Consider the following 25,391-nt stretch of genomic DNA (forward strand, 5'->3'; position numbering starts at 1 on the left):
AAAACCAGGTTTTAGATTACTTTTAAGTTTTCGTACCACGTCGCAATATCTCGCAAAATAACTTATTTTTTAAAATACCTAACTAACTTTAAATACAGAATGCACGCAACAATAAAAATTTTATTTCTGTAACTAGTCCTAAAATTATTCTAAATCTACAAAAAAACTTCTCATAAATTAATTAAAGTGATGACGTTACAAGGCCGCAATCAGAACTAAACCGCAAAAAAACGAAACAAAATATTTATTTGGTACGTAAACAAATTATTGTTATAAACTTCAAAATAGATACTCTCAAAAACGCTATAATGTGTCTTATTTTAATTATGTTCCTTCTTATCATACACAAAAGCCGGCCTGATAAGTAGCCGATAGTTTGCGAGTCGTGCGTGCCCACCATAGGTACCTACATATACTGCAGTTTTGAGTTTGCACGCTCGGATTACTTTGTAACGCCGGCCACCGAGTCCCGAGACGGCGGCATAGGCATACCCGTCGGCCGTCGCGCGCTCGCAACGCACGCACCTCTCACGTCTCTGCCCTGCATTGTCAGTACGCGGCTACGCACTAAAAATACTTTCACCTGCCTTTCAAGTATTTTTCTCCTGTACCAGGCCGCCGTTCTTTGAAGCTCAGCCCTGGTTTTGAAACCTTGTAGATATGATAAATACGTCTTATCCCTACTTAGAGCGCGGCATTAAATCTCCAATGTTTTCTACCTTAAATCTTCTTTAAATTAAACTTCATATTTTAACAAAATCAACACTCAAATTTTCATGCTTGAAACTTTATTGTTTTTGAGTTTAAGGTATTGCAATGAGAATACAAGCACTTCGTCAGTTAAATTATTAAGTGCTGGCTGTACTTGTAGCGGTCTTTACTTTACCTCTTTAAGTTGGTCACATTGCATTGCTGTCAATCAACGTTAATTTGACAATTGACATTATTTCCATTTCGTAAATCCCATGTTTATTGTTTTGTGATTATTACAATTTAATTAAACAAGAAATATTTATTTTTTGTATGGTATTCGTATGGTTACTAAGTTGTATGTTTGCCAGTTTTGATGAATCCCTAATTCATGAAATATATTTAAATCTTCAATATTTGGATGACCAGATTTACTTAATTTAAATAAATTACAAGTTTAACTTTAGACATTGCTAATAATGGATACTATTACTTACATAAACCATAGTCATTTTAATTATTACTTTCTGATCGGTGGATTATTCCTTGGCTACCTTGTTTATCGTATAATTCATTCACTCTTGGGAGATAATACATTTATACAAACTAAATATCGGGTGCGGGGCCATACTTGGAGGAGCATTGATTGTAACAAATCAATACCTTACAACATATATGTAAGTATGGGGTTATGTTTCTAACTTTGTAAAGCAATCATTTCAGACATATGGCCTGGTAGACTGCACAACTATGGCTGCTGTTGTCTTGGAGACTTCTATGGTCTTGGCACTTTGCTTATGTGTGCTGGAGTTTAGTTGTCAAGAGCTAAAAGTTCAGAGCAGCTACTGAGACTAGACTATGGCATAGATGTATGGGGCCTCCTTTTGATCTATTTTAATTGTTAAGGCTCACCTTCATTGCTTCTGCTGCCCTCCTTGTCTTGCCAAATTGTAAAGGAGTTAGTGAAGCATATCATTCTAAATTAGAAATAACTTCAGTCCTTGCTAGGCCAAATGTTGTTGTAGTTTATAGAGATATTTTGCTTACATGCATCTTGAGATTTCTCTAACTACTACACATAAATGAACTATGTTTGCTTAGTTTATTTACAAATTGTTATTAACTTTAACTTATTTAATTTTGGTACTACTAGACAAAACTAATATGTTTAGACTAACATCTCAGATTTTATGTTGCTTTTCATATATATATCTATTAAAATGGTTCATTTAGGTGCAGTAGCTAGGATTGAGAAGAGGTTGCTTTTAGAATTGACAGTTTTAAATTGATATCAACATCATAAATAGCTTCCTGTTAGTCAGTTAATGTTAATTACCTTTTGGGGGTGCTATCAGCAAATGCCATTGCCATGCTTATAATTTAACAATTATGAATTTCAAGTAACAACACAGTATTCTTGCCCATAATTAAACCAACATGAGATTGTTCATTGAGTTTGTTTTTCATTTTGGTCATTTGACTGCAAAATATGAATAGTGTTGCCTTAAGTATTGTTTGCATAATGTCACATAGTATTGCATAGTGTCTTATTGCTACATGGCTTGTTTCATCACTCCCCAGGAAAATAGGTTATCATTGGGTCTGCTTGCTTTTGTATCTCTTAAATACAAATGCCTTGAAATTTCTGTTAAATGAAAAATCAAAGTTAAATTTAATTTCTTCTGCATTTTCAGTGTACAGTTTGCAGCAAACTTATGCTGCCTCTAGTTGGCTTGTTTTGTGAATGCTGTGCAGTAAGCGCATGTAAAAGATGTCATCGCATGATTGACAAAAAAATTCGATGCAAACAAATATCTTGGCCAATAGAGAAGACCTTCCATCATCTTTGGGTTAATGGTAAATTCAATGTACCTAAATTAAATTTACTAATGTTTTTCTTACTTGTCTTACTATGCAAACAAGCAACTTAAAAAAAAAAACTATAATATATTTATACATAAAGTATGATAGTAACATGAAACAATTGTCTAATTAGTGTTTTTGTGAATATTTTTGATTATTTCTGTTTAAATCAGAAAAATAAACTTAAAATAATCGATCACGTCACACGATTTGATGAGACTGTTTACGCGACCTTTTTAAAAAATACATTATTAAAGCCTGTTTTAAAGGTAAAATTAACACATACAAATACAAACTTTCTTTGTAAAAGTACTAAAAATTTTTTTATGGTAATATTTAAGCACTACTATTAATTTAAAACACACACACACAAACTGAAAAGTAGTCTGATTTTGAGAATATTTTATGGTGATTAATGTAAGGCTGGAAAATGTAAGGTTCCACTGGGATAACTACATTTATTTTTGTTGTTCACAGAAAAAGTGATCGACATGTTTTTTATGCATCCCCTATGTCCCCTAGTTCATGATCAGAAAAAAAATCATACACATAAAAATTTCCACGCGACCAAAGTCGAGATCTACAACTAGATTCATGATATTCCACATTAAACGCAAATTTCGCAATTCTGTCCGGAATGTTACCGGTATTAACAATTTATTTGGTTAAATTAGGAAGGAACATGATATATAGTATAAAAACATAGTTCCTTATTAATTTTATTTTTTTAAAAGTATCTATAAAATTAAGTACTTTAATTTTTAATATGTTTGTATTTATATATTTACAGTGGGAACAGCTAATAAGGACAATATCGATCAAAATGAGGATAGTGAGCTTCTAATGAATAAATATTTTTGTTCCTGGTGCCAAAGGACGAAAGTTAGTCAAGAAAATTTATTAGAAAATACTGAAGTAAGTGCACCAAATGCAATTTTTTATCGTAAAAATTGAAAATCAGAAACGTTTACTTGAGATTGTTAGTTAACTTTCAAATGTTTGAGTATTCTTAGATTTCCTTATTAATGTTTCTCTAAATTTTCCCTGTTACATTAAATCGAAGGCAAACCATAAAAGCGTAGGTCATTTGCTTAAAAAATAACTATCATAGCCAATTAAAAAACCCACCCAAAAAATGTATTTTAAATTAGTATTTAAAACTATGTATTTAATTAATTAATTTTTAACTTAAAGCTATATATATATCGTATATATCGTATTAGTCTAATAATTTATTTATTCTAGCAGTGTGATTTCCAAAAGTACAGAAATATTATCATTCCACCAACAAATGTTCAAGTAGAAAAAGGAAAGATAGTAAATATTAAGCCACTACCATATGATAACTGGGAGCCATTGATAATTTTTGGTAAGTGGTGTAAATATATATACCTACTAGTTGTTCCCCTCGCCACCTCTTAAAGCTCCTACATTGTGGCTTTACAAGTTTACTATGATAGTTATAATATAATTCTTCGCGGATTTTTGTAGGTAATAATGAGTACTTGAATCATGTAATATATGGCTTTTATGTGTCATTTAGTTGATAGTTATCTCGGCGCACGCCAATTAATGAATTTTATATGCAAAATTTTTATTCGACGGCCGATTGGCGCAGTGGGCAGCGACCCTGCTTTCTAAACCAAGGCCGTGGGTTCGATTCCCACAACTGGACAATGTTTGTGTGATGAACATGATTGTTTTCAATGTCTGGGTGTTTATCTATATGTTATAAGTATTTATGTATATATTCATATAATTATTCATCAGTCATCTTAGTACCCATAACACAAGCTATGCTTACTTTGGGGCTAGATGGCGATGTGTGTATTGTAAAAAAAAAAAAAAAAATGTTGCCGATTTTTGGTTAAATTTTTTTTAAAGATTCCTAATTTTTTCGATAGTAAATTATAGCCTATGTTATTTTCATTTATCAGGTAATTGAATTCTGAATCTATAAATATATTGTTACAAGCCTTTTAGTAGAGCCGATTTGGTACAAACAAAACAAAAAGTAATCCTCTTTATAAATTAGTATGATTGAATATGTTTCCTTTAAAAGGAAGTAGTAATTGTATATTTTGTTGCAGCAAATAGAAAATCTGGGAGTAATAGAAGTGATGAGGTTCTTTCAATTTTTAGAGGCCTTCTTAATCCACTGCAGGTTTGTTTATTTTTATAAACCATTAATATCATGTTTTTCTGACTATTTTGCTGAGGGGTTGTGATTTCACCACCAGCCAGCGACTCTTTGATGGGCAGATGACATTTTCTCCACAGGAATTGAACAAAATGTTTATCCCCTACCACAGTTTATCCACGCATGGGTGCATAGGTAGAAATAATATTGCCCCTGTTGCGTTGCTTTGGCAGATGGACAAGGTTTAATGTTAACAATAATAGTATCTAGTTGTTCGACCTAGACTCAATGGATAGACGAGAGAGTTAAATGAGCATATTATTAATATCAACTTCTATTCACCAAATATTCATTAAAAAAATTGGCTATAAACTAAAAAACCAGTCCATGTCGCTCAAGCCATGTCAGTTGTCATTTCTTGCGCCACCTGATGAAGCAGGCGTGACTTTGCGGAAATCCATAACATATTATAAAAATTAGGCTTAATTTGCTATACTCCGTGAAAAGCAGGAGAATCTGTATGCATATTATGGAATTTATAATTTCTTCAATCCTTATACTCTACCAAACAGATCATCTTCGGCAATGTACCGGCAAAGCACGTTTCGCTCCGAAACCGGAGCATCCTCAGGAGATTTTGACTTTACAATGAATAATTGTTAAGAACAACAACAACAATTATTCATTGCAAAGTCAACATCTCCTCATTCAAATCGTGTGTAACGATGGGGCTGACATACAGGTAACCTGTAAAGTGCTTTAAATAAATAGACAAAAAAACTTCCTTACATGGAAATAGGCTTTATTGTGATGCTAAAGTCACAGTGACTTGCGTGGGGGTTAGTCCACCTAAAATAAATAAGTATCTCACATTTACAGGTGATAGATATCAGTTTGATGTCGCCCGAGCGTGCGGTGCGCTGGTTTCCAGAGCGCTGTAGAGTGCTTGTGGCTGGCGGCGATGGAACCGTCGCATGGGTTCTCAATGCGTTACATTCCGCTCCACATATTAAGGTAAAACACCGCATGACAAAAGCGGGAAGCTTTCACCGTGGTTAGTTACTAACTAAGACATTTTTTAACATTTAGCGCTCTGTCCGTTGGGCAGGGAAAATGTCTCTTAAAAAATGTATGGCGGCCAGGATACACAGGACAGATAGACGGGCAAACAAAAATAGAAATGCAGATTTGGCTTCTGTATCCATTATAGAAAGCTGGGTAAATTGCATTGCTTTCAAAATTGTTCTCTCTACGCACGTTTCGCCCCGACACCGCGGTATCCTCGGGAGATGTTGACTTTACAACGAATAAAGTTCATTGTATATCACGGAGTTCCGAAAAGTCACGCCTGCATTTATCCAATATAATACTAGTTGTGGCCCGCGTTTATTACGGTCTGTTACAAATCCCGTGGGAACCGTTTGCTTTCCTAGAATTAAAAATAACCTATGTTAATGTCCTTTCATCTTAATCTATGCCAAAAATCTAGATGAGTTGTTGCTTAGTTTAGGTGTCATAGAAAGAAAGACAAACAAAGGAATTATTGTTAATTCCTTGGTTTTCCTTTGTTCCACACTTTCGTATTTATAATATTAGTTATATAAATAAATAAATAAATATACTACGACGATAAACACATCGCCACCTAGCCTCAAGTAAGCATAGCTTATGTTATGGGTACTAAGATGACTGATGAATATTTCTATGAATAATATACATAAATAAATAGCAATATACATATAAACACTTACCAGTAACTCTGCATAGAGGAACTAACAACAAAATTAGTTGCCTTTTAGCTCTCCTATCATGTGCTGAAAGGAATACGTCGTGTTACCAGTAACTCTGCATAGAGGAACTAACAACAAAATTAGTTGCAGTTTAGCTCTCCTATCACGTCCTGAAAGGAACACGTCGTGTTACCAGTAACTCTGTATAGAGGAACTAACAACAAAATCAGTTGCATTTTAGCTCTCTTATTATGCCCTGACAGGAATACGTCGTGTTACTAGTAACTCTGTATAGAGGAACTAACAAGTTAATTTATATTTACAGGCGTCAGTAGGCATTTTGCCGATGGGCACTGGCAACGATCTATCACGAGCTTTAGGCTGGGGAGCTTCCTGTCCAGATCTCGACGCACATTCGGTTATAACTACATTTATGCAAGCTGATGAACAAATTCTAGACAGGTAAAAGCGTTTTTTAATTAAAAGGAATAATGGTCATTGTCAGTGGCGTGCATAAAGGGCAGTGGCGTGCACTTATTAGATGCACAAAAGCACTGCCTACCCTATAATATATGTATAGCTCGTATAAGAGGAGGATTTTTGCCATTTTATTAAATTTTCCCACTGTATGCATATTGCATACCCTGGTAAGAAACCCAGTGCACGCCACTGATAGAGGGTATGCAGATGATACAAAATGAAGGAAATCTCCAATACGTGTTGTAAATACTTAAGGGTAGGCATTTTATAACTCTTGCAATGCCTACCCTTAAGTTTTTTATAAGTCGTAATGAAGATTTTCTTCATTTTATATCATCTGCATACCCTGTGTATATCCTCTATGCACGCCAATGGTCATTGTCATGTTTTACTTGCCAGCTCTTCTCGGTAGAATTCGCTATGCCGAACCGGTGGTAGTCACTACAAACAGACATACTTGACGTTTAAGTGCTTATAAAGTAGGCCTACTTGAAATAAATGAGTTTCGTTTTTATTATTGGATTAAAATAAATGGATTTATTAGTATAATAACAAATAATTAAATTTGACGATTGATTATAAATTCTTTAAAGTCAATTATGTTACCAATCAGCATTATTTTAATGATAACTAAAATATAGAGTTGTTAGGTGTGTTTGTCTTTTTTGTTTTAAGCCAATTTTCTTAGGCATGATGTTTATGGCGGTGAAGATATGCTCCAGAAAACTGTCGAGCTTTTTTTATTGGTATATACGTAATAAAAATGTGACATCAAAGTGTAATTTTTTTCAAAAGAAAGTGGACTGGAACAATATTAATATGAGAAGTAATAATAAACTAGTTTATTAGGCATAGAATTAGAAATTCATTCAAGGGAAATTCTTTATTATAAAAATAAAAATGCTTTATTATTTTATAATAAATTACCGGATGAAATCTTTCAGATGTCTCACAATAAGTTCAAAGTAAAGCGTAAGCATATAGAAAAAATCTTATTATATTATTAAGGATGATATAAACTTGGGTATAAATTAGTCTAACTTCATAGCTAAATATTAATTTGACTGTAAGATGGTGATATCAAAAACAAATAACCAAATAATAAAATGTTTGAAGTGGCATCTTCAAATTCAATTTAAAAAATATTTTATTCACAGACACCTATTAAGCGTTCATACATACAACGTGTAAATGAAAATCGAAATATTACTTCACTGGCTACATTATTTACTGTCTCTGAGACTTATCCGTAAAACAAAACGCTAATTTTTTTATCAGATACGGGCTTTATACATCACATGCAAAATGGATATAAGTGACTCCTGTCACTTTATTAGTTACGCGTCGCTCTTTTACCTTCAATAGGGTTGTTAACAGTAAACACTTAGATTGTTTGAATTAGTTTGTATGGAAAAATATATATGGTTCTTTTGAAATAAAAAATTTACAGGGCGATTCCTTATGAAGTATACTTATGCACACTACAACAGTATTTCGTAATTCGGTTACACATTGTATGCATGTTTACATACTTGTGAATTTTTAAATTCCTTTTGGGAAATCGTTCAACCATTTTAGATGGAAGATTACTATCACGCCTAAACACGTTCGGCTAGGCAGACTTCGAGGTGCGCGCTCTTCGCGAGTACTTTACGCATACAACTACGCCAGCATCGGCGTAGACGCACAGGTCGCGCTCGATTTCCACCGCGCGCGGTCCCAGTTCCTCTACCGGTACACGAGCCGGTATCTTAATTATGTGAGTAAGATATATATGACTAAGATCAATAACACCCCTTAAGACATACCAGCTGCTGCCCGCGATTTCGTCCACGTTAATTACGGTTTTAAAGTCAGTCGCGGGAACCGTCACTTCTCCCGTGTATTTTTGTTAGGTATAAGTACTTTAATCCCGTGTAACGTTTTCTTAAAAGTAAACAGAGCATATGAAAATATATAATAAGTTACAGTTATATTATAAATATATAATAACACCATGCAATGAAAAGAAAAGTTATTGTGAATGAGAATATAATAACAAAATATCTCACACACTATAAAAAAAAATCAAGGAAACGGTAAGTAAGGCTCAAGTTGTCCATGATAAAAATATCTTATCCCTGAACTTATACAAAGAGTCAGAGTAAATATCAACTACAGTGCTAATATGGTTTAGGGTCTTACATAATCTTGGAACAGGGGAATTGGCACCAAGAACAGTTCTACAGTTCTGATCGCAGGTATATGGTATTAGTAACACAGAGGACGATGCTTCCCGTTTTCTATTTTATGGTGCTGGATTGGCTTGAAGATCTGTTTATACAAAGCCAGTACTAGCCAACTAAGCCAATTGGATGCTAGTGAGTCTGGCTGCCAATACTGGCTTCGCCAATAAAGCCATGATTTACGTGTAGATCGCGTACGCACTGCTGGGCGTGGGCCGCGCGCTTGACGACGGCGGTTGCGGTGGGTTGGAGAAGCGACTCCGCGTACAAGTGGGCTCGCGAACTATCCAGCTGCCACCGCTACAGGCGCTCATCGCGCTAAACATACCCTCGTGGGGCGCCGGTGTCGACCTGTGGAGTAAGAATGCCATTATGTCGTAGTTTTTATATTATCTTCATATCAACCGATAGACTGCTGGACATAGGTCTTTTGTAGGGAGTTCAAAATTCCACAGTTCTGTGCCGCTTGGATCCAGCGGCTACCTGAAACGCGCTTAACGTCGTCTGTCCACCTCGTTGGAAGTTGACCAACGCTGCGCTTACCGGTTCGGGGCTGCCATTCCAGCACCTTGGGACCCCAACGTCCATCTTTTCTTTTTATATCAAGACGTTTTTAAAAGAAAACGATCTAACCCGCAATAATAAGCAATTTGAAATTTAGTAGACCTTTGTGTATTATCAATAGTTTTTTCAGCGCACGCCAAATAATTAATTTTGTGGACAAAATGTGTCTACTTTAGGTTACATTATTGCAATTTCCTTAAGGATCTCTATTCAAAAAACATAATATGTTACTTTGTGATTTATTACTTGTTGTATATTTTTTGTATGTTTTTACATATATAAAGTAAGATTCTATTTGTTTAACAGCATGAGTGTTAGTATATATTAATGTTATACATGTTCTCAAAGGAGTGTAAAGTCTTACCAATCTGAACTTGGCTAGACTACGGTCAAAACCATTCTCATTCAAACAAGAGTCCTATTTTCTGTCGATATTTGGTTGTTAATGATGATGATATGTCCATCTTCATCTTAAATTAATCCTAAAACTTAAAAGTAACCATTAGCCAAAATGTTGTAGTAAGGAAGTCTCCACTTTCTATCTCTGTTCTTCGAAGTTTTGGTAAATACTAACTCTACCTGTTCCAATCACTAGTAGATGTTGAGGATTTCAAAATAAGAATTACCCAAACATAAACAATATGAAAAACGTCCCGTGAAGGATTGGCCGTTTTAGCCAAAACCGCCGTGTAATAAAAGCGTTTCACGGTTACAAATGTTAATATATTAAAACTCTTTTATTAAGGTATGGGCAGTGAAGACGAAGTGGGAGACCAGTACATGGATGATGGTAAACTAGAGGTAATAGTATTGGAATTATTCGATTACTTTTTTTCTCGGCAAATCTGATGAATCTTATCATTATTTATTTATTTATTGAGAAATTACTTCTTAGTCATTTTCTAAGTTTGTCTAGGTCAGAGCTGTTTTTTTTTAAATTTCATCTGCCTTTAAGTTATTTTCCTATTATAGGTGAGGTATATAGGATCTATTTAAACAAGAAATTAAACATTAACAGTTTATATGTATTACTAACTTTTGTTCCTTATGGTCACAGGTAGTTGGCATATCATCGTCGATCCACATAGCGCGGCTGCAGTGTGGACTAGCCGAGCCCTTTCGGTTCGCTCAGGCAACTCGTGTGTGGGTGAGTAATATTATCATCCTTGTCTCCAGTTGGGTTATTTCCCAGGCACAAACTTCTTTCTTCGTAGAAGACGGATTCAGAGCTGTGACCGTCCACACTGCTGCAATGTAGGCTTCAAAGAATCATAATGTCATTATAATATGTTAGTGGTAATTGAGGTGGATTTCTTAGCCGAAACTAAAAAATTTCTCCAAGAAGAAATGAAAAACCCAATACTTTACAATTTTTATGTCCGACCCGGGTATCAACTTTAGGTCTTCGAGCTCTGTATTCGATCATACTAATTTATTATTAGACGAAGACAAGTTAGTCAAAAAATAAAAACTTTTTACAAATACAATCGCTCGTATGATATGCATGTTAAATATCTTCTGTCATAAATAAGGTCTCGCATTTTATGAACAGTGTATTGAGAGCCACTAAGAACTTTCGTTTTGTCCTCGGCGATTATTATGATATAAAAAGGTCGACAGTGGATTAGGCGACCTTGAACGTTAAAGTCTTGGGAGATTGAATTGAAAGTGTCTAGTTTCTAGTGCATTCTTTTATATAAAAAAATAACAAAGAGTATGTCGGCAAAAAATTATTTGGCTATATGTTTCACAAGAATTTATAGCCTAGGGGCATCGAAACGGTACCACTAACGGGGGATCGAGTTCGATTCTTGGCCCACACCCCTCAAACTTTCTTGGCCCGCAACCTGCATTCTGAGAGTGTTAGGATTATATCCCCTGACAGGGGATATAATTAACGTGTCCCGCAGGTGACAGTTGACATGAAATTGGTGAAGTTTATCCCCGCTTGTTATATTATTTGGATATCATTTCCACTTGTGCGCCAGTGCTCTTAGAGTTGATAAAGTGGAAGTGGAAGTAGTAAGTGTGGGAGAAGATTCTTATCCATTCCCGGGGAGATAATTGTCCCCTGCCCATGCTAGCCGTGCTGTGCCTTGTAGTGGGCTGGTAATGGGTTGATTATTGTAAGGGAGCTATGGTGGTACGTGCGACCGTAACAATAGGAAGTTCTTCCTCCGAGCAGGTGTTAGTACTCGGGGTCGGAGATCCGACCATTCCTCTTTGGAAGTGGTATATAATGAGGTCGTTATTAATTCTTCGCTTGCGCGATGCAGGATCTTCGTCGCGCCATCTAGTTAGGTAATGTCGAGACCGCCACAATAGAAAATCGTACATAAGAGCAATTAGGGATTAACTTTGAAATCTATATAAAAGTTCGTTTGCTAGATTGATCTGGATGGTTGCTGTGCAATGCAAGTCGACGGCGAGCCATGGATGCAGGGCCCCGCCTCTATACATATCGAGCCCGCGGGTCAGAGCACTTTGCTGCGTCGGTCCACGCAGTAACACAAACAGTTGCACAAGGATACAGCTCACCACTGACTGTCGCCGCTTGCAGACCAAGGGCTAAGTTAAAAGGCATGATGACTAATTTTGAAAAACTGCCCTATGATGTGTAGTATCTACTATATCCAAAACATATTTTTAAAAAATATTTCCCACGAAAACGGTCGTTGGGTGCTATGGCCGTATATGTGAGGTCATAGTTAAATAAGTAAGTCTTTTCCATAGCTAAAGATTGTTGATTTTGGTATTGATAACAAACTTGCAACTGACCGTTTGAAATCACAAAATACTTGCGTTTGCGTTTGAAATCACAAAATATAACGCAGATATTTTCGATGTCCAAGCGGTACAAAATTATGTAGACGTGACGTCATCATTTTGAATTCGGCGTTTCTCCTGTCATTGCGGATAAATACTAATCTCACTTTAGAGTATAAATAAAAGTACGTTTTTCATAATACATGAATCATTATCATTGGATGAATACAATATTTTACCGATTCCATGTTACTGTCATCATGCCTATTAAGTTTAGCTTTCATAGCTAACGTACAAGTATAAAAAACTGCGTCAGCTATGCAACTTAAGCTAAATTAGCTTAGCCGTAGTAGCTGTTGGTCTACAATCCCAATTATTCAGCATCGCTCTTTCCGCACGTTCCTTAAAATGACAAACTTCTAGTGTCGAGTCTAGTTTGACATTTAAAGGAGTCGAATTTACGAGATAGTTTATTGTATCGTAAATTCATAAACTACAAGCATAGTTCTCGTTGTTTGGCGTAGCGTTGGAGTACCCATGCAGTATTTTATAACTTTCTGACAATGGAAAGGTGCTACCATACAATGTGGCAACTATATGCAATTTGTAGCTGCGGAAGTAAGTTATCTTATTCGATATTGTTGGTCGCTAAATGGTCGTCTGATCAATAAACTATCTAACCGGATGTCAACTAACTAATGTAGTAAAGTAAATAAGTACTACAAAGGTTTTACAAGATGACAATTTAGAAATTTATGGAATAAAATATACGCCAAAGAATAGTGATTGTTATAGATATACAAATTTACATGTCGTTATAAATACTCAGAATATTGTTTTAACTTAATATAGTATAATTATATCACCAATTGTACCTATTTATTATAAAATAGGCATTATTACTTTCAGGCTTTATACCAAATCTCAATGTTATTCCATTATAGACTAAGCAATTTAGATTATTTGTGTGATGGTTGAATTGATTTATAGCTAGCGCACATACCTTAATAGATCTATTGCAAAATATACTCATTATCAGGTGCAATCTTCAAATCGAAGTTTGAAGGTCAATCTTGCGATGATAGGACATTTTCTTGAGCTCCTAATAGCTAGGTCGGGATGTATATCTCTGTGACGATATCTTCCTCAGTCTTCCAGACGATATTTTTTGCCTTTCAAATTAATCGTCGAAAGCTCGTACAGCAATCCTTTATGCAGTTTGCCAAAAAATGCAACTAACCTTTGAGTGATGTTTGCTATCAATCTTCGTTGGAACGAGCACAAACTTAGTTACATGAGCATTAGAGGCGAATTCTCACTGTGATATTTTAAACATTTTTCAAGCCACTTCTAAAGTGTAGGCTCTTTCTTCAGCATTATTTTTTCGAATCCTAAGTTGAGTATCATTACAAAAGCGACAACCAGACAACGCGATACTGAGTGGGAAATAGAATTTTAGGGTTTTAGGAAAGCTTTGTGTCTAACACATTGTAAAAAGCTGTATGATGTTATCACATTTTGCATTTATATATTCTTGAAGATCTAAATCCGACCTTAACTAATTATATCCTTTGATTCTTTTTGAAGATTGAAATACATCTAGTATCGCTTGTTTGCGACAATGATGCCACCTCTTGAACTTTAAAGGAGGGCATTTTTGAACGTCGCGTCGTTTAAGAATATTTTCATAACGAAAAGAATAGCACTCTTACGTTAGGTACATTCCGCCTTTATCCTTACACTTTCGGAAAATTCCTTATTATAAACTAAACTAAACTCAATATTTTCATGTTGAGAAGCTTGTTAAACTGAAGCGGCATAAAAATAGTAATTAATTTTAGTTCTAAATATAGTTTTTATTAAATCTGTATTCAATTAACGCTCCCAGGAGGTATGCATGAAGTCTACGAATGAGTATATTTTGTATCAATGGTTCGTATTGAAAAGTGCGCTAGCCATTTTTGGTCGTAATATTTCATATCTGTGCTTTAATTGAACTTAAGGTGCAAGATGTTATCGTCCAAAGATTTTAGGTATAGATTGTATTCCTATTGGTGTTGTGATGGAAAATGTATCAAATCGAAATAAATAAATATTTAATTGAATAAAACTTTTTTTTTTTAAACATACCTTTACACCTTTAGCCATTTTATAAATTTTAACACAATTTTATACCTTTAGCCATTCGTGCTCAACTATTCATGTAGAGCCTGTTCAAGCCAGAGCCTGGCAAGAGATGAGGTTGCAAAGGGCGGCAAAATACAAAAATAAGGAATTGAAACATGGCTGGAATTGTAAAGCGCAAAACGACGCCGTTTTGCGCTTTACAGCCAGCAATGGGTATTTTTTTAAGAATTGTGGTGGGTAGCAAATATCATGAGTATTTTTCTTTAATTTCTCATTCCGTTTTTGTCAAATTACGTATTTTGTAAACACAAATTCGGTACCTGTTGAAAAAGTTACTAAATCTGGCATCACGCGGACATAATGTGTACTTACTATAAATAAAACAAATATGGTAATATTCAACACTTTAATACACAACCGCTAATATCGTGGACATCAAGTCTTACACAATTGTAACAACATTTAATGTACGTGACTAGTAAAACTAGTTAGTATAGTATTATAAACAACAAATAAATATTACAAAATCTACAACGAATAAAACTGGTACATATTGGAAGTATAGATTTTTTAAGTTCTAGACCTGGCGTTACAATTACGATTGTACCTTCTATGTTTAAGCGCTTTCATAAAATAAGAATTTTATTATATATATATATTTTTTTTGTACTTAATAAATACAAACTTACTCATTGAAAAATATATTTTAACATTATTTTAAAAATTGTACTTATGCAGAATAGATTACATTATTGAGGAATGTTAGTCATATCATTTGACTCATGTTTGTAAAAATAATTCAAAAAATATATCAAACGGTTTTAAAGTACCGATCTAACACGATATAATTGCAACTATTTTTAGGTATTTTTGGCTTAGAGTTCATACCATAGATCTTCAAATTTGTACACCATATGCACCGATCAATTATTACGGTGCCGCAGTCAAACAAGAAAACTTTTTTTGGTTTCGTCATATTTGTATCACATATAAATCACAACGCACAACCATAAGTTGTAAAAAGATCTTTACGAGTTACATTTTAGAAAATTGAAATACCATATAGGTATTAAAATAATAATATTGCGTAATATTTTTTTACGTACTTATTTCTTAAGTTCATAGGGCTTTTATTTTGAAATCATTTTAAAAGTGTTTAGTACTTTTTTTTAAAATAAACTATTTGCGAGCTAAGAGAATATTCAATCAATTAATTGCAAAGTCCTATACTACAAAGAGAACAAGAAAACTCATCCACAAAACAACTTTGTGCCTAACTATTCATGACTGTTGTGTTTACCAGTCGGTCAGTTTTCTTGCTGGGACTATGGAACACAATCATATGTCACACGTGTTCTGACACGTCACCTGGCCAGTTAATATTAGCAAACCGTGCAGTCATGACAAATTTGAGGATCTATTATTTGGCACAGGCATGAGTTGTAAATGTACACGTCGTCAGTTATTAGCTTGTTAAGTCTATGTACCCTTATTCTTATAGAATTAGTAGTACTTAACGTTGAAACGGAATATTGTTTAATTGGGCATTATCTGCGTAAATAACAGTTTCGATGGATGCTTTTATAATACAAAGGACATCATCCATTTTGGTACAAATGTCATAATCAAAACATTTGCCTATCATCTACTAAGAAATATATTTTTGAATATGCATATATCCGTCACATCATGAAAAGTTTATTATATATCATCAGTTATTTATAAGGGAAAGTAGACTAAATAATCATGTCATGATCATCTTCGGTGTCATAATAAAAAGTGTTTAGGAGGAGTAGGTAACAAAATTCAGCACATATTTTTCTTGGCCGGCTTGCTTTTGGACCAAAAATGTGAATCGTGGATGATGCCCTTTAAGATTAGGCATACATTTTGTCTATTTCGGCAGCGCGACGTGTATATATACGAACCTTTATATGCCTTTAAAAAAATATATTTTATCAAAATAACTATATGTACCTATAATATGTATCTAGTAGTTCGGCTTCTTATTATCAAAAGATTTAAAATAAGAGATGTTGGGCGGTATAATATTATTGGCATATATATTTCATAGGTATTTATAACATTATTTCATAGGTTGTATAACATTGGTAGGTATAACTTTTTCAATAAAGCATTCTCTACTGTTGAACTTAAAAGTACAACAGCACTGTAAAAGTTTTTTTAAACTGGGATAGGAAATATTTCTCATCTATCATTATAACTCAGCTATCAGGGCATAGTAATAAGGGGTAACGCTATTTTAGGTAACTTTCACCAACAAATACATTGATAAACTTAGTATCATTAATTTAGTTTGAATTGGTCATTGCGACAATGCAGTCAAATTGTAGTTTAATTTATGGATTTAGAGGTTCTAATAGCGAGTAAATTTCTAAACTTACCACACTTGTGAGCTAAATAGTAAATTATTATGAATAATGAACCTTAACTATTTACTATTTTGAGCAGAAAAAATTTAAAATGCATCAGAAATACCCTCTGTAAACTATTGGTAAATTGATAGGCAAGTTCAGAGATATCTTAGTATAGCTAAGCTTATGTGCCCATAACATGATTGCACTTAGTGTAAATTTGATTCTACTTATAAAACACCAAAACTATCCTATTTATTGAATAGTTTTTATCAAAATAATATTTACTACACCGTTTATTTATCTTTCACAGCGGATTGTGTTCTTAGAACATAAAAACATAAAAAATAATGATTAAAATAATGTAAAACCATTTCAAAAATACTATAAAATACAATTTCCATCCATTGTTATCACTCTCATGGTAACTTAGGTCATTTTCTTTTAAACTTTTCTATCGCACATTTTAAACACGCATTATTGTAATATTAAATACATGCCAGCATAAAATCTAATTGTATAAGAAAAATTCAATACAAAAATAAATAAAAACAATGAAAACATGTAACACAGATCATTTATGTATGTTAGTCAAATAGCCTAAAATGGAATCTATATAAAAGCGATACCCGAAATTATAAAACCATGACCACACATTGTTTATAAGCATAACTATTTGAAATTTAATTTCAGAATAACCATTTTGTAATAATATAGACATTTCGTAACATTTGATAAGTATAATATTTTTTAACACCAATCCTATAGTGCAAACTAGCACACTAAGGGACTAACTACACTTATTCAGCTGTTGTTCTTACTGATGCGTATACGCACACGTTCAGGTGTCCTCATCTTTTTTTTAGTAAACTATATTTTGTCTCGTGGCAGACTCTTAGTTCAAGCAAAGACGGCACGTCGCGATTAAACGATCCGGACCGATGTCGCTTAGAAACAGATTAGGGTGTTTTGGGTTTAATATAACTGCCATGCCCCGAAACAGGTTAGTCCGTAACCACCTTAGACTGCAGACTGCATTACCACTTACCACCACGTGAGATTGCAGAGGAAACAAAAATAACTTAAGCTACTAACAGGCATAAAACAAGGATAAATTGATTTTACCATGTTCAGATAAAATGTTTCTGTCTGGTTTTGTTCTGTCACCATTAATTGTCCAGCGAAACGCGAATATACCTGAATAAGTGTAATTAGTCCCTAAGGCAATATTGTGCAGTCAATATCGTGTAAACAATCATATTAAATAGATATATACTCTGGTTTAATGGTTCCAAAGTTCATTCTCAGTTGTTCTAGGAACACGAACGTGAGAACAGTGTGTGGCGCAAGTCTAACAAATGCTGGAATGTATCCCTTAAAGAACGCGAGAGGTCCTTCTTTGGCAGTGTTTTTAATTAAGAGCAAAATACTAGTCACCTCACCTGGTTTGGCGTTCATAGCGCGAGTTTTTAATACGTCTACAGGCTGTGTCAATGTAGTTGCGATAGCGCCCTGGAAAAATCATTTTAACCTGAATTAGCCATAATCCTTTATATTATAATAGCTATAAATAAGTTGTGATTATGGGCAAACCTTCACGTTGGAAGAGGCCATTAGTCAAGCAGTGGTCAGTCCAGTAGTATATTATATGTGTAAATGAAAATCGAAATACACAGGCTTTAAAGGTACATCGTGTACTGTCCCTGGGACTTCTCTGTGAAACCGAAAACCTCATAGTTTTTGAGTAAACCACTGCCATAGTTTTTACTGAAAGCAATCCCATACAGCCCTAACATCACATGCAAACTAAAAATCATGTCACTTTATTAGGTACGCGTCGCATAGCGTAGGTATGTACTATGCGCGTGTCGCTCTTTATTTTAAAATACTTAGAATGTTTTGAATTCGGTTGTATGGAAAAATAAACATCCTTCTTTTTATTTAATATTTTTACATGGTTGTGCAAAAACCATATATATGGTATAACTACCATACTCCCTAGCAGGTAAGCCCGGTACCATCTTAGACAATCTTACCATTAGGTTAGATTACAGTCAAGGGCTAACTTGTAGAGAAATTGAAAAAAAAAATGGATGAGGAAATAAACTATCAAAGGGGACTTAACAGTTTTTCTATATCCAGTGGTTTAAGATAATGCGATATCGTCCCAAGTCCGAAACCTCGAGGTCCAAGTCCTCGCAAGACCAAAATTTGGCTCGACGTCCCCCCTTCTACCCGATGTCATCGAGCCCTGGGCTCTTCTCATGGCGAGCTTTCGCGCTCTCCCCATTTCCCCGGTGACGCTGTTGACCCTTAAGGTGTTTATCAGATTCTATCTCATAGAAAAATGAAAATGATATCTCTGTAAACCCTTCTTTAAAGGTCATACAATATTATTGATGCATAAAATGGTAAAAAGAAGTGTACTTACAGCTAAGACACTCGAAGTAATATGTGTCAAAACATTATCTCCAAAGTATGGCGAAGATAGCAATGTACTTTTTATTAAATCATAAAAGGACAGCTGTCCAATTGTCATCAGGGTCGCGCGACTGCATGTCATCGAAGCGCCGGCCCACAAACGCGTGACGCCTTCTTGCGCTGCAACTCTATATAGCCCATGAATAGCGTTTTTGTAACTGAAAACAAAACATGCCTAAGTTAATTTTCGAAACTCCTAAACCTTTAATTTTACAAATTTGGGTTCAGAGACCTGTTTAAAGCGTACTTTAAACTGGTTGTCTTATTCTTATTTGTAGTAGGTACTAGTAAAGCTTTTTGTGACACACTTATATATACTTATTTGTGCCACCTAGCGTTGTTACAAGGTGCATGAGGCTACCTACGCCTCAGGTTGATTGACACTGGCGGTACTTTGTAAGACATATTCCTTGCATACTCCGCAAAGTGTTGCTCTGTTTATAGGTGCTGGTTGGAAGGACAATTATAATAATAAAAAAAAATCACCAACATTTTGTGATAATCTTAACAATATTACAAATGCAAAAGTGCGATTGTTTGTGTGTTTGTTTGTCCTTTACTTTCTAACTAATCAAACAATCAACCTGATTTCTAACTAATCAAACAATCAAAGATTTGGTTGAAAGGATGGGGAGTAACAGAGGCTACTTTCTACCAGGAAAACGAACGGTTCCTACGGGTAATTTGTAAACATTGTAACTGAAATTTCGGTTTCGACGTTTAACGTGAAACTGAAGGTTCTTATTATACTGAAAATAATGAAATTTATAAGGTTATTATGTTTTTTAATAATGCCATTACATAGAGAATTCGAGGCCGATTCCAGCAATACCCATACGTAATTTTGGCCAAAATCGGCCTGTTTGTAATAAAGTTCAATTTACTTTTTAGAAATCGTGATTTCAATTTTATTACAAACAAATAAATGTATTAGAAAAATACGAATTTTAAGAAAAATATTTATTCTTAAGTACTTAATAATTTTTTCTCTTTTGGGGGACCAAGTTAGTATAGTATAGTAGTAGGTATTCAACCTACACACACCTCTCACTTTTCAGCTTTATGTGCGTTTTTAAACAGTGAAGGAAAACATCGTGAGAAACCAAAGAACCAGAAAAGATGCCTGGGAGTTCTCCATTATGTGCTCAAGGGTTTATGAAGTCTACCAATACACAATATTCCAGCTTATTGGACTATGGCCTTCTGATTCTGAGCGGAGACCTGTTCCCTGTAGTGGGCTGGTATGGATAGTGATGATGATGGCTGTAAACACACTTGCAACTATTATTTAATTTAAAAAAAAAACATACTTCCTTCTTTGCTCTGGTGGGAGTTTGACATCATTTTGCATGCGTACATTGACTAAGTCAGCTGGGTTACCAACAAAACCACCTGCAAATCCTCCTAGACCCGCAAGGAAGGCGGACATATAGAATGGCAAACCACTACCCTAAAAAAAAAAAAATTGAATGTTTTTAATAATAATATACATAAATACTTAGAATATACATATAAACACCCAGACACTGAAAAATATTCATGTTGTGGGAATTGAACCCACAGCCCAATTGGACTCAGAAAGCAGGGTTGCTGCAAACTGTGCCTGTCTTGTTTTGTTGACAATAGACCATTAGTTGACTATAGGGATCATTTGAAAAGAACTAAAGTTAGGAAAATAAGAAACAGCCCAAAAATATAATATATAATAGATGGCATTTTTTAAAGTGGTAAATTCAATAGACTGTATAGTTTTATATAAAACAAATCAGTGATAAGCCGTATATTTTCCTGCTTGCCAATGTCAGTGTCTTCTTTATTCTATTAATAGTATTTCAATATTTAATTTCCTTGTGAATTCATATAATATACTACATATTATAGACTTCATACTTAACTGTAATTTTAGCACTTAATAATTCTTCACGCTTCAGAAGATGATGTAAGACAGATGTAATCACTAAGTTGGCTGATAAAGTAAAGTTAAACTTACATCTTTTGGTGAAAATTGTTGTTTTGAAACTTCATAAATTCCAAATCTTGCTGTAGAGTATGTAAGCTGACGCAAAAGGGAAGCTGAAATTCCATTATATAATCCCATAACACCTAAAACAGAGATAATTGCAGTATAGTTTTCAGTATGAAAAGTTTTCACAAGAGAAGTACTTAAGTTACTTTGAAGCTATCAAAGAATTTAGTAATTAAGATACTTTGAAGGTTTCCCCAACTTTATGTTTAAATTTTCATTTCTTATCTGTCTTCTTATAAGAGCCTTCTAAATTCTAAATGGAGAAACGTTTTCATTCAAGTTCAGTATAAATTCAGTAACTTATATGCTGTACCTTAAAGAATACAGTTTAAAAAAGTATTTCCTTGCAGTAACCAAATCAACATAAATCATTTATTATTAAATATTTTAGCACTGTCCAATCCCACAATGTGATTTTATGAAAATGTTCTCTACATCTTTTTAGGTTTAATTGGGTCAATGAGATCTCAAAGGTTCAACTGAATCTTTAAACCACTTTGAGCCAGCATGATATCTTTAAATTCCATATCCCTCCCTCTCTCCTATGGTAATATGCTAAAGATAGTGATGATTAAGCTAATCCAGAAAGAATATTAAGAAAAATCAGTCTGTTATTCATCAGTCCTGTTTCAATTTACTGTTTATATGTTATGAGTTTAAATACATTAAAAATACAAAGCTAAAGAAATTAACATTTTATTTAATTATGATATATTCAGCATGATGTTACCTTGATTTTTAAGTACTATTCCTGTTAACTGGAACATTGATATATTCTTCCCCTTTTGTGTCTGCATTTGAACCTTCAGTAAGTCTAAAGGGTGAGTGACACAGGCAGCTCCGGCTGATGCCAAGCCCCCAAAATACCATAACGATACTCTTACTTCCTTTCCGGTTTCCATATTAGATTTTTTTTCAATTACAAACTTCCTCAATTACTTTTATAAATAGGTACATCAGATTCTGGGGTCTAAAGAGGAATAAGTCATTAAAATTAATATGTTGCGGCTTGTTATGTAACAGTCCCACATTAGTGGAAGTTATTTATAATGCATTATACTAATCATTAGCAAGGTGTTACGCCAAAATATATAATACATGTTATGAAATATGAATACATATTTTCTGTTTCAATTACAGTGTGGCACTTGGCGAGTTGCTAATTTTAAATTTCGTTCGCGTGACAACATTGGCATTGAAATTTGACAAGTGACAATTGCTGACACGGAGTGGTGCCAATTCTCAATAGGTACACAGTTCTCTGATCAGAGCCTGATTTTTTTTAAAGCACTACTTTTAGATCTGCCAATTTAATTTCAGATATTTGTAACCAGAATCTGGAGTCGGGACTACTGAAAGATGACAGCAAAGCAAAATTAACATTTGTGCAGGTGAATGCAGCTATGTTTTTTTTAAATATTTGATTAGAAAATGGTTTTAATTTCGAGTTAAAAATATGAGTTTAATAGATTTTTGTGGCACTATCTTTAAGATTTTGTTTGAATAATCATTAATGTATTTAATTATTGTTCACAGAAATGCATTTCGGTTCCTAAGTTGTAATAATTCTTTTCCCTACGGCAGTGTTGCCAGTGGCAGATAGTTAAATAAAACATGACAGTTCAAAAAGTAACATAACCTAATTTTATGTGAAAAAAGACACTAATTCTATTTTTGTATTTTGTAATGAGATTTTCTCGCTAACAAATAACAATCGAGGAGTCGTTTTAAAGTATCAAACTATTTCGTCAAAGTTAAATGAACCTAATGCCACTCAACTTAAGAGTCGCAAATCCATTACTTCTGATTTAGTTTTACAATCTTCAAAAGCTAAAGATTTGTAGGTAGATTTGAGAAATAAAATCACTTTACTCCGATGTTTAAGTTTTTCATGTTAGATAACGACTCCTCGATTGCGAGCGAGCAAATCTTGTGCTCAGGCTACTGGTGCAGGTCACAAATTCAAGTGCGCTAACTCGACAATGACTTAGCATTGACCGTTTCACGATTTCTCATTTGCTGGAAAATAATTAAATATCATCAAAGTTTTCTGAATCGTGTAACATGAAGGAAACATGAAAGGGTCAAAAGTAACGTTAAATGTTAAAAAAGTAACATTCTGGCAACGTTACGTTGAAGAAAAAAGAAAAATAAATTTAAGTGCTGTCAAATTGACAGTGTAAATTATGACGTTAGACATACTTTTTAGGTTATGTCTAGTCTATGGTGTTTAGGATTTTATTAATTGAAAATTGAGTTTTCTTATTAATTTTATGTTACTAAAACCTTGCGAATACTAAAGTTTTATTAAAATACAATTTTTTAAAAAGGTACTTACGTTAGGATCACAATCTGTATACTTTACCAATTCACAAAATTTTCACAGCGAAATTAGTTGAAATAGTCTTTCCTGTTTTGTATTAATTACTCACTAGAGTAGTGTCTCGTTACGTAACCGGCAAAAACCATATTAGTTCGAATTTTGACCGGCGTTAGCCACGAGCTTAGTGTCGCTCGTACTTTCACGAACTAAGATCATTTCCATAACACCACTCCAGTGTGTTAACCTAGGCCTTATCGCCATTCGTGTTATTAATATAACAATCTGCGATTACAAACTCAGTTTTATGGAAGATAGTTTAAAGATCTCAATATATTATATTCCATATTATTTTAATTTATTTCTGAAATTACAATTACATGGAACCACTAAACATTTTATGTCCAAATGTATTGCACCAGTTCTCGACAACTTTTACACTATAGTTATAATGCATTGGATTTTACACCATAGTATTTACAAAAGTTATGTAAATTATTATTATTGTCAATATTTTTTTATTAATACTTGAATTCAACAATGCTACTTCATGCTACTTCATGCTACTAATACTTCAATTAAACAAGGCATGTAGTGTAGAGTATTGACAATAATAATGAAGTGTGAGAGCCTAAAACATACTTATAAAAGACACAAATAATTTTTATGTTCCTTTGTTTCAGAATGGCTTCAGATATAATAGCAAGTTTTGAATTTGATAAAGAAGTGGAATCAAGCAAAATAATAGTGGTTAAGGAAATTAATGGCTGTGATAGCTCTTTTATAACTAGCTGTGTACTTGGACATTGCATCAAAAATAAAAATGGTTTACTTGTTATTTCAACTCACAACTCTGTTTTGCATTATCACAATGTTGGTCTTAAGATGAATTATAACTTACAGAAATCTATAGATGTAGGTCTCATTCATTTTTATGATGCAGGCCAAGAACTAGTAAATAATATATTAGAAAATTTGGATAACTCATCACAGGACTTTTTGTATAAAATTACAGAAAAAATGTCATATATGTCGCAACAGTATGGTTCGGTAAATGTAATTTTTAATGGAGTTTCCCATCTATTCGATCTACAGTTTAATTTAAGACAAGCAAATAAAATATGTAAAGGTATTATTGATCTTGTAAGATCTTACAATAATAATTCCTTTGCACTCTTTCATTGTTATGTAGCAATGGATGATGATGCTACCAATTTGCTGGCAAATCTACTCTCTCACAAAGCAGAAATCTTAGCTGAGGTAGAAAGTCTTTCATCAGGTTTAAGTAGTGATGTTTCAGGACACCTAACTTTCAAATACCTATATCAGAAATATCAGAGGGATCACTTGTATTCATTGGAACCTAAGATGTCTCAATACCTTTATAAATTGTTTGATAGAGGAGTAAAGTTGCTAGCGCCAGGTACTGTTTAAAATTATAATAACAGTTAAGTCTTCAGTTCTTGTTAAGCTATTTTATAAGAAAGAAATAGAAAATAAATATATTACTCTTCAATAAAAATAATTCTTAACAGTTTTTATAATTTATTTTTATTCCTCTCCAAGTTAGCTCCTGACTATAATCTCACCTGGGTAAATTCTGA

General features: G+C 33.8%; 3 protein-coding genes across 4 annotated transcripts; 2 read left to right on the top strand and 1 right to left on the bottom strand.

Annotated features, from left to right (window-relative positions):
* Positions 1–984: 984 nt before the first annotated feature.
* Positions 985–14,562, top strand: LOC120629512 (diacylglycerol kinase epsilon). Of its 2 annotated transcripts, none has more exons than XM_039898457.1 (12): positions 985–1,367; positions 2,385–2,547; positions 3,344–3,468; positions 3,799–3,922; positions 4,644–4,717; positions 5,573–5,707; positions 6,749–6,885; positions 8,482–8,662; positions 9,318–9,486; positions 10,438–10,493; positions 10,750–10,839; positions 12,081–14,562. In XM_039898457.1, the coding sequence occupies exons 1-12, from the start codon at positions 1,170–1,172 to the stop codon at positions 12,198–12,200; spliced, it is 1,572 nt and encodes a 523-aa protein (XP_039754391.1). In that variant the 5' UTR covers positions 985–1,169; the 3' UTR covers positions 12,201–14,562. The 2 variants fall into 2 exon arrangements, with proteins under 2 accessions (XP_039754391.1, XP_039754392.1); XM_039898458.1 differs by having other exon boundaries at positions 3,802–3,922.
* A 415-nt stretch (positions 14,563–14,977) lies between these two features.
* Positions 14,978–24,004, bottom strand: LOC120629190 (mitochondrial dicarboxylate carrier-like). Its single transcript, XM_039898033.1, has 6 exons — positions 23,806–24,004; positions 22,198–22,437; positions 21,432–21,544; positions 20,752–20,891; positions 19,392–19,599; positions 14,978–18,472 (listed from the first exon to the last, which is right to left on the bottom strand). The coding sequence occupies exons 2-6, from the start codon at positions 22,367–22,369 to the stop codon at positions 18,221–18,223; spliced, it is 885 nt and encodes a 294-aa protein (XP_039753967.1). The 5' UTR covers positions 22,370–22,437; positions 23,806–24,004; the 3' UTR covers positions 14,978–18,220.
* Positions 24,005–24,453: 449 nt separating this feature from the next.
* LOC120629191 lies at positions 24,454–25,328 on the top strand. The gene has a single exon (XM_039898034.1). It carries the CDS (start codon positions 24,454–24,456, stop codon positions 25,219–25,221), a length of 768 nt encoding a protein of 255 aa, XP_039753968.1. The 3' UTR covers positions 25,222–25,328.
* The last annotated feature ends 63 nt before the right edge of the window (positions 25,329–25,391 follow it).

The sequence above is a fragment of the Pararge aegeria genome, chromosome 14 (assembly GCF_905163445.1).
Source record: "Pararge aegeria chromosome 14, ilParAegt1.1, whole genome shotgun sequence".
NCBI lineage: Eukaryota > Metazoa > Arthropoda > Insecta > Lepidoptera > Nymphalidae > Pararge > Pararge aegeria.

Coding starts and splice junctions, on each gene's coding strand:
- LOC120629512 (XM_039898457.1), top strand. CDS start 1,170: ATGGATACTATTACTTACATAAACCATAGTCATTTTAATTATTACTTT. Junction 3,923..4,643: donor GGAGCCATTGATAATTTTTG/GTAAGTGGTGTA, acceptor ATTTTGTTGCAG/CAAATAGAAAATCTGGGAGT. Junction 10,494..10,749: donor TGGATGATGGTAAACTAGAG/GTAATAGTATTG, acceptor TTATGGTCACAG/GTAGTTGGCATATCATCGTC.
- LOC120629190 (XM_039898033.1), bottom strand. CDS start 22,369: ATGGAAACCGGAAAGGAAGTAAGAGTATCGTTATGGTATTTTGGGGGC. Junction 19,600..20,751: donor CCACCAGAGCAAAGAAGGAA/GTATGTTTTTTT, acceptor TTTTGTTTTCAG/TTACAAAAACGCTATTCATG. Junction 18,473..19,391: donor TTACTTCGAGTGTCTTAGCT/GTAAGTACACTT, acceptor TGATTTTTCCAG/GGCGCTATCGCAACTACATT.
- LOC120629191 (XM_039898034.1), top strand. CDS start 24,454: ATGTTCCTTTGTTTCAGAATGGCTTCAGATATAATAGCAAGTTTTGAA.